Genomic DNA, 12327 nt, shown 5'->3' on the forward strand with positions numbered 1-12327 from the left:
AAGCCATTTAATAATGGCCATTATGACAAGATCAATACTGCATCCTTGTTGGTGTTGACTTTTGTGCTCCATGCTCAATGCTCAGTAACCAAAATTCCAAGCTGTCAACCGCCAATGACCTGAGTTTCTTAACTTTGTCATCATGCATGTAGTAAGTCACACTTCCTAAAATCATTTGCTTTATAAAACAGCCCTCTACAGTGTTTATTTTTTACAGCAAATCTTGATTTAGTTTTAGTCATATTTTATGAAATGATTAGACTATAGTTTTAGTCGATTAAATATAAGATTGTAGTCGACTAAATCTACAGTTGATAGACTTGGTTGCATGCTGAAAACAGCCGATCTACAAGCGTAACGCTGCGACGCATTGTGAGCTTGTAGATCTGCTATTTTCAGAGAAAGGTTTGAGAACCACTGCTCTAAATCAGAGCTGAGCAGTTCATGAAACACTTTTTTATGAATACTTCATGCATTTAGATCAATCAACATACCATACAAAAATACCAATATTAAAGGATTAAAGAAGAAACTGCTAAGCGATTGCAGCGTGAAGGCCACACTACGAGGGCATGACATAAACTTCAGCGTGCCGTGCTTGAATATGGATGCATACAAATCATGTTCAATGATGATGAGCTACTAAATATTAGAAGGATTAGCTGAGTGTACTGTTTCCAACACTTTCATATTGTTTCCTCAATGTTCTATAAAGTATATAGCGCCAATTAAATGATGCATGCTCAAGGAGGTTATGCAAATGCAAGTGGTGTGAATGAATAGGAAGTGGCACGATCCCAAGCGCCGTCCTCTATTCTCAATAGGTGCTGAAGGAACATTCAATGCAAATGCATTGATGACAGCAGTAACATAAGGTAATTTGGGGCCCATAAGTGAACAGCGGAAAAGACAGTGAGTGAACTGATGTGATTCCTTCCCAGTTTTAAGACACGCACGGCACGTGTGCATGCATAAAAATACAATTATTATACCCTGCCAAGCATTTCTGCAGGCAGGGTAACCAGTAAGACTCCCTAATCGGGAGATAAGCGACCGTTGGTCGCTTATCTCCACAAATAGGCCAAAAGTTTGTTTTACCAATTATCAAGACATACGGGCAGTTGACAGTTTGCCATGGTTACTCATTGAAGTTGAATCTCCATATATGGAGATAACCTACGCATCACACTAAGTCTGACCTCACCAGCCCATATTTGGGCATGAGCAACTTATGTCTCCATATATGGAGATATGATGACATCACACAGTCCTCAGCCGATGATGTGGCGTGATGTCATACAATACACAAACGAGCCCTACAGTATAAAGGGGCAATTCTTGTCAGGAAAGAAGCATTTCTTCGACTCAGACCTTATCGCCAGGGTTGGCTTATAGCAGCTGTCGGTAGGACCATATATGGATTCTGTTAGTGTGGATCTCCTAACAGGGCATCATCTGGGATACAATCCCTTTTATGCCCATATATGGAGATCCCTAACAGAATCCCTTTCATGCCCATATATGGAGATCCCTAACAGCATCCCTTTTATGCCCATATATGGAGATCACTAACAGCTAACAGAATCCCTTTTATGCCCATATATGGAGATCCCTAACAGAATCCCTTTTATGCCCATATATGGAGATCCCTAACAGAATCCCTTTTATGCCCATATATGGAGATCCCTAACAGAATCCCTTTTATGCCCATATATGGAGATCCCTAACAGCATCCCTTTTATGCCCATATATGGAGATCACTAACAGCTAACAGAATCCCTTTTATGCCCATATATGGAGATCCCTAACAGAATCCCTTTTATGCCCATATATGGAGATCCCTAACAGAATCCCTTTTATGCCCATATATTATGGAGAAATCCCTGCTCTGAGTATCTGACATCAGTGTGATGTCACCTGTTTATGCCCATATATGGAGATCCCTGCTCTGCGTATCTGGTTGCTATGGTAAACAGTTGGTTGCTAGGGTAAAAAAACATGGTTGCTATGGTAAACAGTTGGTTGCTAGGGTAAACAGTTGGTTGCTAGGGTAAAACCATGGTTGCTAAGGTGGTTGCTAACGTACACTAACAGACCAGCAACAACAGACTGTTGCCACAGCAACGTACACAAAGGTTTGTGTACACATGTGGTGTGATGTCATACTGATGCGGAGATATGAGCAGGGCAAAGGTGTGACGTGTGACGTGTGACGGACGGACGGACGGACGGACGGACGGACGGTGGAGGTTTTCATAGTAAACTGCTCCCTAACGGTCGCAATTAACATAGAATAAAAGTAAAAACCAAAGCACAGATAAAATACAGACGGATTTCAAAGAGTGACTTAAAAGATGCCAGCTGTCTTTGTTCACCTGACCTCTGACCTCTGCTAGAAGGTCATTCCAAAGGGGCCGTATTCGCAAAGGCACAAAAGCCTCAGCCAAACCTTTTTCTGAGGATAGAGCTGTGTACTGGCTGGGCCCGGAGTTTGACCACTTAAACCAGGGTTCATCAACAAGGGGTGATATACTGGTGCCGCCAAATCTCTTTGTGATTAACCTCATGAACCCTAGCAAACGTATTCTGGGGGTAACATTCAGTGAGGGTTCTTATTCAGAAGCGTAATTTCTGAAAGAAATAGGTGGTGGCAAAAAAAAATAAGTTACCACTTAAGCTCCATTTTTAAATTAGCAAAAATAGTGGATCTACAAGCTCTCAACGCGTCACTTGGCAACATGTTGAGAGCTTGTAGATCCACTATTTTTCGCTATTTGTTTGGGGGCGAAAAGAGAAAATATTTTAAAAGCCTGTCTAATGCAGTCCTTTGGCTGTTTCCTTCTTCACCACACCCATGCACCTCTTTCAACCTTTTGGTTAATACATACCACACACCTTAAAGTACACACATAACTACACCATCCATCACTAACTTTAAAGAACTTCACATCCCATCAGTTCATTTTCTGTTTGTTTCTTTTTTTGAGCGGTGGTCACACCGTCTCCTATACGTGGCCGTGTGTGTGGGTATGCGTCCGTCCGGCCGTCCGGCCGTCCGTGTCTGTATGTAGCCTCAAGCCTGCAGTACCTTTTCTGACCACACATGTTAAGGGAGGGGCGCTGTTCTTCAGCCTCTCACACTCACATTCACACACACACATACATATGCACGCACGCACGCACGCGCACGCACACACACACACACACACACACACACTCACGCAGCCTCCACCGCTCAGTTCACACGAGTGTGATTTTTTAATTTTAGTTATTTCATAATTATTCATTCATGAACAATTTCTGCTGTTATTATTATTACTAGTAAGACACCTCAGGGTGACATGCGATTCTTGGCCATCTATCTGGCCAGTGATGTATATCGGACCAGTTACCCATATATGGAGAGCTGGTACCCATATATGGAGATCCATGTACTGTATATGGAGATATGCTGTGAGATCCCAAACATGCTTACTCAGTTATTCGTTATGTGAAAGTCCTATGATGTCTATGACATCTGACATCATACCTTTTTATGCCCATACATGGAGATCCCTGTCTTTAGAACCAGCCCCACAGATATGGGCTGTCTTCCTCCATATATGGGCATTCCCATATGAGGTCCTGTTAGATATGGGATTAATATTGATGACATCAGGGATCTCCATATATGGGCATAAAAGGTATTCTGTTAGAGTGGTTCCCATGACAGATCCCTGCTCTGAGTATCTGACATCACTGTGATGTCACCTACGGTTGCAATTAATCCAAACTGTCACACAACGCGCCGCGATTGCTTGCAGATCGTCTATTTTCAAAGAGCCATTTTCTTTGTCACTGCTTTTGGGCTTGTTTTCAGACCTGATTGCTTATTTCTCTCTCAAATCTGGTTGGGAGCTTTACACCCCCCCCCCCCCCCCCCTCTCTCTCTCTCTTTGTGATGTGCCAGCATATTATTTTGCTAGAATGAAGATCTGACGCCCAAGAAGAACACAAAGATTTCCATAACATCTCTTACTCTATGCAACACCATGTCAAGTAGTTCGTCTAGATGCCTGGAACCTAATTACATGGAATCTAATCATAGGTTTTAAACAAATGATTCCTTTGTTAGTTTGAAAGCCAACAACAGTCCCTCTCTCAATGCCTCTGGCCTCCAAGTGACATCTCTTCATGTTTGTCAGGCGTTTTATGTCCAAAGCACAGCAAATTAATGTGATTACTTAGTGAATTTTCTTTTAGGACAGTGACTAATTACTAATTACACACACGCACATGCACACGTACGCTTGCGTACACACACACACACACACACACACACACACACACACACACACACACACACACAAACACACACACACACACACACACACACACACACACACACACACACACACACAATACCAGTAAGACTCCCTAATCGGGAGATAAGCGACCGTCAGGTCGCAGCGTGATTTTAGGGCAAAATGTGTAGGAGCAGTGTCCAAAAATGTGTTTGAAAAAATCGGCCAGATGGTGGCGCTATATGGGACAGATCCATGTTGATGACATGAGTGTAGACATACTGTGTACCGATTTGCGTGATTTTAGGACAAAATCTGTAGGAGCAGTGTCTAAAAATGTTTTTGAAAAAATCGGCCTGATGGTGGCGCTATATGGGACAGATTCCTGTTGACGTCTCTCTTGGCGCCGCCGAGGCTGACGCGTGGGTACCGGCCCCGGCTCTCCCGGTCGCTCCTAGACCGAGTTACGGCATTTTATGTGTGCTGCAGTGGCGGGGGTCCTCTACTAGGGGCATCCATTCTGGAGCACCAGGAGTCGGTGGTCCCCAGGAATTCCCTGTGAACAGCCCCGTTTGGGTGGTCATTCGGTCATTTTTGCACTTTTTGGCGGCAGTGGAAGGGGGTCCCTGGGGGTCCCTGGAGCTCCGGGGGTCCCTGGTGGGGTGGAGGTTGTGGATTGGCAGGCAAGGAGTGTGTGTGCAAAGTTTGGCATGGATTGTGGTAACGGTGACGGAGATATGAGTTGGGGAAAAGTGTGACATGACGGACAGACTGACTGACTGACTGACTGACTGACTGACTGACTGACTGACTGACAGACAGCCGGTGGAGGTTTTGGTAGTAAATGCGACCTGACGGTCGCAATAAATCCTAATAAAGAATAACAGGAGTACAGGTTAGTTGTTTTTCATTACCCTAGTAGTGTTTTAACTATTGTTTTCCCTTCCTCCTTAGTACTTCCTATGTGTCTGTCTGTCTGTCACTATGTGTGTGTGTGTGTGTGTGTGTGTGTGTGTGTGTGTGCGTGCGTGCGTGCGTGCGTGCGTGCGTGCGTGCGTGCGTGCGTGTGTGCGCACGCACGCGTGGCTTTCAATTAGCCTCATGTGGAGCTGCCTGTATGCCGGCTGTCGTTCATAGCTCATCAAGCCCATTTAAAAGCTCTGGCTCTTCACTCCTGCAAGTTTGTTCAGTTGCCAGTGGGTGTTGTTGCCTGATGAAAAGCCTACACTCACACATGTGAGTGTAATGCGTGTGCAGTGTGTGCGGCAGACGAAGCGACTGAATCGCAGAGGAGGTGTTTGCCTAGGGCTGGGCCTGGCCTATAGGGCCGGTCCAGTTAGGGCCCAGTAGGGCTGGGCCTTAATGTACAGGCCCATTGAGAACATCTAGTGGCATATAGGCCCTCACATCGGCTACAATATCGGCTATATACTATTATTCATCAACTACAAACCCCTCAGGACAAGTAGAGGGTAGCTTGCTCTGCGTTGGCCTGGGCATCATTCGGCTCTCACTATGCTGGTGAATTACAACCAGTAAGACTCCCTAATCGGGAGATAAGCAACCGTCAGGTCGCATGTACAAAAACTTTAGAAGGCAATGGTGGCCAATCAGGAGGGAATATGGGAAATGGGACTGATCCATATTGATGACATGACTTTAGAGGTACTGTGTACCGCTTTGCGTGATTTTAGGGCAAAATCTGTAGGAGCAGTGTCCAAAAATCTGTTTTGCAAGAATCGGCCTCATGTTGGCGCTAGAAGAGCGCCATGTGAGAAATGAGGGGTGGTGGTTGTGGTTTGGCAGCCAAGGAGTGTGTGTGCAAAGTTTGGCATGGATGGGGCAATGGTGGCGGAGATATGAGTAGGGGAAAAGTGTGACGTGACGTGACAGATAGACTTACTGACTGACTGACTGACTGACTGACTGACAGCCGGTGGTGGAGCTTGTCATAGTAACTAAGATATGGTATAATGTTAATTTGGGTAAATGGCTAGTTGTCTTGTTAGTGATGATGTTCTGCAGCCTCGCCCTCAGAGTTCTGTTGTGAAACAGCTCATGCCAGGGGAGATGGGCGCACACGCACGCACGCGCACACACACACACATGCGCACGCACACACACACACGCACACACGGTTCACTGCGAGAAGCGCAAATGTATTTTTCCACAGGGGTCATAAGCTCATGCTATATTAACTCATTTTGGGGACCCTCTGGAACCCCCTCAAGAACCCTGCACCCCCCTTTGAAAACCACTGGCGTAGGGGCAGGGGCGTCACACCAAACTCTGGGCCCTGGGTACAAGGATTCACTGCGGGCCCCCCATGAATGTTCGAGCTTGTAGATCTGCTATTTTTGAAAAATCATGAAAAAATGTGTGCAAGAAACTTATGTTTCTATGTCAGTGGTGCTCAAACGTTTTAATGTCAAGGACCCCGAAGATGTATTTGGCCACGGACCCCCATCTCGTTCCCCTCGGATCCCCATTTCGTTCCAGGGACCCCCCCCCCCCAGAAGCAAAATTTGAGTTACAAATGTTCGCTTAAAAAATACATTTTCAAAGATTTGCACACATTTCCACGACTTTTCAAAAAATAGCAGATCTACAAGCTCGCAGCGCGGCACTTGGTGCCGCGCTGTGAGCTTGTATGCTATTTTTAATAAAGTTACTAGGGCCCCTCCACCTTGGGCCCTGGTAACTCAGTCCCACTTTCCTACCCCTTGTGACGCCCCTGCGTAGGGGCATCTCCCATACATTACCTTGCTTATAGCTCAGCTAACATAATGCTACCATTAAGGAACAAAGGAGGTAATATGAGTCCTTTATGTTGGGAGGGATGTGAAAGGCAGAAACAATGATATAATCAGGTAATCAAATGTCATATAACCACAGAGGGCACATCAACACAGGGGAATCTATAGAACATACATAACATAGAAAGACACACATGACATTAAAATAATACCTTTAGGTCATGCTGCATTTACAATGATGAACCCGTAATGATGCTTTCAGTGATTACATGCGCTGTAAGAGATGGCTTGATGGTTATGGGTCCTTTGCTGAATAATGCCATCATTTGCTACATTGAGGAACTAGATAAAAAGGATTACAAAAAACCTTGTTAATTAACATTATGTTATACTGTACATTCAGTACCGTGACCTAGATTCTGCCACCAACCTTCAAACAAAACATATGTTTGTCTACTGCTCTCTCTGACTCAGTGGGCTTTTACACATCAATATATTCATTCCTGGTGGCCCATTTCTTTCTTACCACTGTGGGGGGAGACCAGTAAGTGTCATTATGTTGAGTTTGTACTGTCATATCCTCCCCCTGGGTGATTTTGCAGCACAGTCAGACATTCAGAAATCTCAATAACCTCTTCTGCACAGCTCCTTCGGTGGATGATTTCTTCAAGTCCAAGAAATTAGAGAAAATGTGTACCAGAGACATGTCATATACATGTCATTTATAGGACTATTCTCGTCATAGTGTGAACTATTAAAGGGCGAGGTCACGCGGACATGGGCGCGTGCACACATCCGCCTGGGTGACAGCAGACTGCTGGGCGAGCGCTGTCGCTTTGCTCAGCTGAGAATTGGAAAGTCTCCATATTTGGGCATGTGATGTTTGCACTGCTTATTATATTTAAGTGTCTAGTGCCTGCAATACTCACTAGCAAGTCTTTGGAGCAGAGTATGGAAATAGAAATTGGTGCATCCACAACTGGTGACTTCGACTTGGACCAAGCCATCAAGCAGTGGCTGGAATATGACAAAAATCCAAAAACAGTGACTCTGGTAGAAGACCTGGTAAAGAAAGGCGCCGCGGCAGAGCTGAGAAAATGTTTCTCTTCCAGGATGGAGTTTGGCACAGCAGGTCTGAGGGCAGCCATGGGCCCTGGCACATCTTGCATGAACAACCTCACCATAATCCAGACCACACAGGGCTTTTGTCGTTACCTAGAGCGATGCTTTGACAACCTGAGGGAACGAGGGGTGGTGATTGGCTACGATGCCCGGGCCCACCCTGAAAGCGGGGGCAGCAGCGAGCATTTTGCTCACCTGGCAGCAGCCATCTTCATCAACCAAGGGGTGCCAGTCCACATCTTCTCTGACATCGTACCTACACCCTTTGTGCCTTTCACGGTGTCCCACCTGGGTCTCTGTGCTGGAATCATGGTTACCGCTTCACACAACCCCAAACAGGACAATGGATACAAAGTGTACTGGGAGAACGGTGCCCAGATCATCCCCCCACATGACAAAGGCATTTCCAGTGCCATAGAGGAGAATCTGGAGCCGTGGCCTGAATCCTGGAACGCGGAGAAGGCCCTGAAGAGCCCCCTGCTCCATGACCCGTACCAGGACATCAACACACAATATTTCACAGCCATCCAGAAGCACTGTCATCACAGGGAGATTAACAAGGGTTCAGAGGTGAAGATTGTGCACACGTCTGTGCACGGGGTGGGCCATGCGTTTGTACAATCGGCATTCAAAGCATTCGACCTTCATCCTCCATATGCTGTAGAGGAGCAGAAGGACCCTGACCCCGAGTTCCCAACGGTCAAATATCCCAACCCTGAGGAAGGGGAGGGTGTTTTGGCTATATCCTTTTCCCTGGCAGAGCGGGAAGGGGCCACCGTGGTGCTTGCTAATGACCCAGACGCTGACCGTCTAGGCATTGCTGAGAGAAGTGGTGGACAGTGGCGTGTTTTCAGTGGGAATGAGTTGGGAGCACTGATGGGCTGGTGGGTGTTCCGCTGCTGGAAGCAACAAAACCCAGATTCTGCTTCTATAGGAAATGTCTACATGTTGGCAAGCGCTGTCTCATCCAAGATAATACGAGCCATGGCTCTGAAGGAGGGCTTCCACTTTGAAGAGACACTGACAGGATTCAAGTGGATGGGGAACAGAGCCAAAGACCTGCTGGACCAGGGAAAGACTGTGCTGTTTGCTTTCGAGGAGGCCATAGGATATATGTGCGGTACCTCTGTACTGGACAAAGATGGAGTGAGTGCTGCAGCCATAGCAGGAGAGATGACTTCCTATCTGGCCACTAAAAACACAAGCCTGTCCCAGCAACTAAGCGCCATCTATGAAGAGTATGGCTACCACATCACCAAGAACTCCTATTTCATCTGCCATGATCGGGAGGCGATACGCAGTCTGTTTGAGCGCCTCCGTAACCACGGTGACAAGAAGGGTTCGTACCCGACTGAGTGTGGGCGCTTTGCCGTCACTGCTGTACGAGACCTCACCACAGGCTATGACAGCAATCAGTCCAACAACAAGGCGCTCCTCCCCACCTCCAGTTCCAGTCAGATGATAACATTTTCCTTCTCCAATGGGGGTGTGGCCACCATGAGAACCAGTGGCACAGAGCCAAAGATCAAATACTACACAGAGCTTTGTGCTGCGCCTGGTAACAGTGATGTTGCACAGCTGCAGGAGGAGTTGGATGACTTGGTTGAGGCCATCGTCGAAAACTTCTTCCAGCCCAAAAAGAACAATTTGCAACCCAAGCCAAAGTAACCATAATATACAGTACAGTATGTATTAGTACATACACCCAGTTGCACATGCCATTTGGAGTAAGTAGTACTGATATACTTTATTTTGCAATTATTTGCATTACTTATTGTATATGTTCTGTATACTTTTACTAGCCTGACACTCAGTCTGAATTGACATTTCGTTTCACTCCATTATTCAGTCTGAACGTGCTTCTATCCACCGCAGTTTCTGGGATGGGCGTTGCTAAAGAGGCAGTCTGCGATTTGTTCACCGCCTGACCAATCACAACAGTAGAAAACAGTTGACGTAGTTGTTATTGGTGTTATGTGGGTGGCTACAGTGGCTAGCCTGTTGCTTGCTACTTGCTAACCAAAGAAACAGGCAGAATAGGAGCACTACGAACTAGTAATCAAACACAGTAAAACATGTCTGCTATTGTTTCATAGCGAGATCGATAGGATCGCATGTTACCGCGGCGACGCAATGTTTGTTTGGGAATGTGCGCGGTACGGTCCGTTCTTGGAAAACCCCACCCGCGCTGATCACAAGCCCGAGAAGCGACGCTGATTCGCCGGACAGATTTCCAAACGAGGAAAACCTCTTCAATGAGAGCACGTCCAGACCTCTGTATCGCCGAAACAAGATTTTAAAGGGAAGTGGCTAGCGATACAGGGTCTGTAACCAGGCAATACTTTTACCACCATCAAGGGACATTTAAAAATCACACCCAGTGTGAAGTGAACAATGCCTTTTTTGAAGCGGTGAAAACCGCTTCCTATGAGTGGCTTTGTGTGTATCACGCCCATATATGGTCATTTCAGTCCAGAATGAACAGTTTTTTTCAAAAACAGAATGTCCGTTTAATTACCATATATGGTGATCTAAGTCCAGAATGAACAGGGTTTTTCAAATACACAATGTATATCACCTCATGTCCATTAGGGTCACTCCAGGCCAGAATGAACAGGTTTTTTCTGTCCCGTACGTGCAGAATATCAGTCCAGAATTAATAGGCTTTTTCAAAAAGCAAAATGTGTGTCCCATGTCCATATATGGCCATTTCAGTTCAGAATGAATAGGCTTTATCTGTCCTGTACGTCCAGAATATGTGTGTAGTGTCCCTCCCGGTCTGATGAATGGATACTTTGAGGATTGGTCAAGCTTCACATGATAATTTGGCCTTCAGGTTTTATCTGTCCTGAACATCCAATAGTTCTCACCTACTGCATCCACAACTAATGCTAATCCAACCAGCACAGACCGACTTCCCCATCACCTGTGACATACCCAGAAGAGAGGAGATCAGGAAAGCTGTACAACAGCTGAAAAATGGGAAAGCAGCAGGGCCAGATAACAGACCTGGGAAACTGAAGTAATTATAGAGGGATGCAATTGACAAACAACTAAGAGACCAGCAAGCAGGATTTTTTATATATATTTTTAAAACCTATTATACCGGCTGTCATACCGGCTCTCCAGACAATTCTATACTAAGATTCACCGCTTCACTTCGAACCGAGGTTTGATTTTTATGTTAATTGTGGGCTCGCCTGAAAGGCGAGAACACTATGTTATCTTCATTATTTATTTACGAAGTTCCGCCAATACACTAAAAAGGCAGGGCCCTTAGCCAATGAGGTACAATTGAGGTGCGGAAATCTGGGAGTGGTGTTAGCTGGAGTATTGGTTGAGCTTCACAAACATGACAGTTAGCACGCTGCACAATAGTCACGAGCGAACCCACAGTGTTTCGTAGGAATAGTATTTCTAGTTTCATTAAGCGTCCCGTGAAGCTTGGCCAATGAGAGCCAAGTGTGGGACTTAAATACATACATACTGTACAGTACAAAGACAGATGTAGGAGAAAATCTATCTATAAACTAGAAATACTGTTCCTACGAAACACTGTGGGCTCATATGGAACACCATGTATGGGCACAAAGATCTACCCTTTGGCTTCTCCTCATTGGCTAAGGGCCCTGCCTTTGTACTGTCAGTCAGTTTTGAGGAGAATAATCTTACTATATAAAGATTTGGGAGAACGTACTTAGTTCTAAACATTACTTCTGAGACTCCTACAAAGATTTCATGTGGGTGTTATTTATAACATGTCGCACTTGGTGGTGATGTAGCCTCGCGTAGCCAGGCTTACTCATCTGCGAAGAGAAAAGCCTGCATGGTGACAATATCAGGCAGAGACCGTTCAACTTCCGCCGTGAGAATTTCACCGGAAGACTGCAACGCATGACGTAATGTCCGTTGAACGCAGCACTTCCGCCACTTCCGCCAGTACCAACCGGAAGTTATATTGTGGCCAGGGTGGTGGTGATGTCATCAAGAACGCTCCTCATTGAGCTAAAGGCCTTTGTACTGTTGGTCGGTTTTTTGAGAAAAAATCGCACCCGTGCGAAGTGAGCGGTGCAAACTAATTCCTGCAAGGGCGCCTGCGCGAATCAGTGTTGATAGGCATGCATGGCAATATTCTTTGTGTTGTGTATGATACAGTCTGGAGGTCT

General features: G+C 45.8%; 1 protein-coding gene across 1 annotated transcript; it reads left to right on the forward strand.

Moving 5' to 3' along the window:
• Positions 1-7990: 7990 nt before the first annotated feature.
• Positions 7991-9829, forward strand: LOC308304665 (phosphopentomutase-like; the record flags this gene model as incomplete). Its single annotated transcript, XM_080749289.1, has 1 exon — positions 7991-9829. One exon carries the CDS (start codon positions 7991-7993, stop codon positions 9827-9829), a length of 1839 nt encoding a protein of 612 aa, XP_080605415.1.
• Between the last annotated feature and the right edge of the window lie 2498 nt (positions 9830-12327).

This window comes from Nannobrachium achirus (assembly GCF_963921795.1).
Source record: "Nannobrachium achirus genome assembly, chromosome: 19".
Lineage (NCBI taxonomy): Eukaryota > Metazoa > Chordata > Actinopteri > Myctophiformes > Myctophidae > Nannobrachium > Nannobrachium achirus.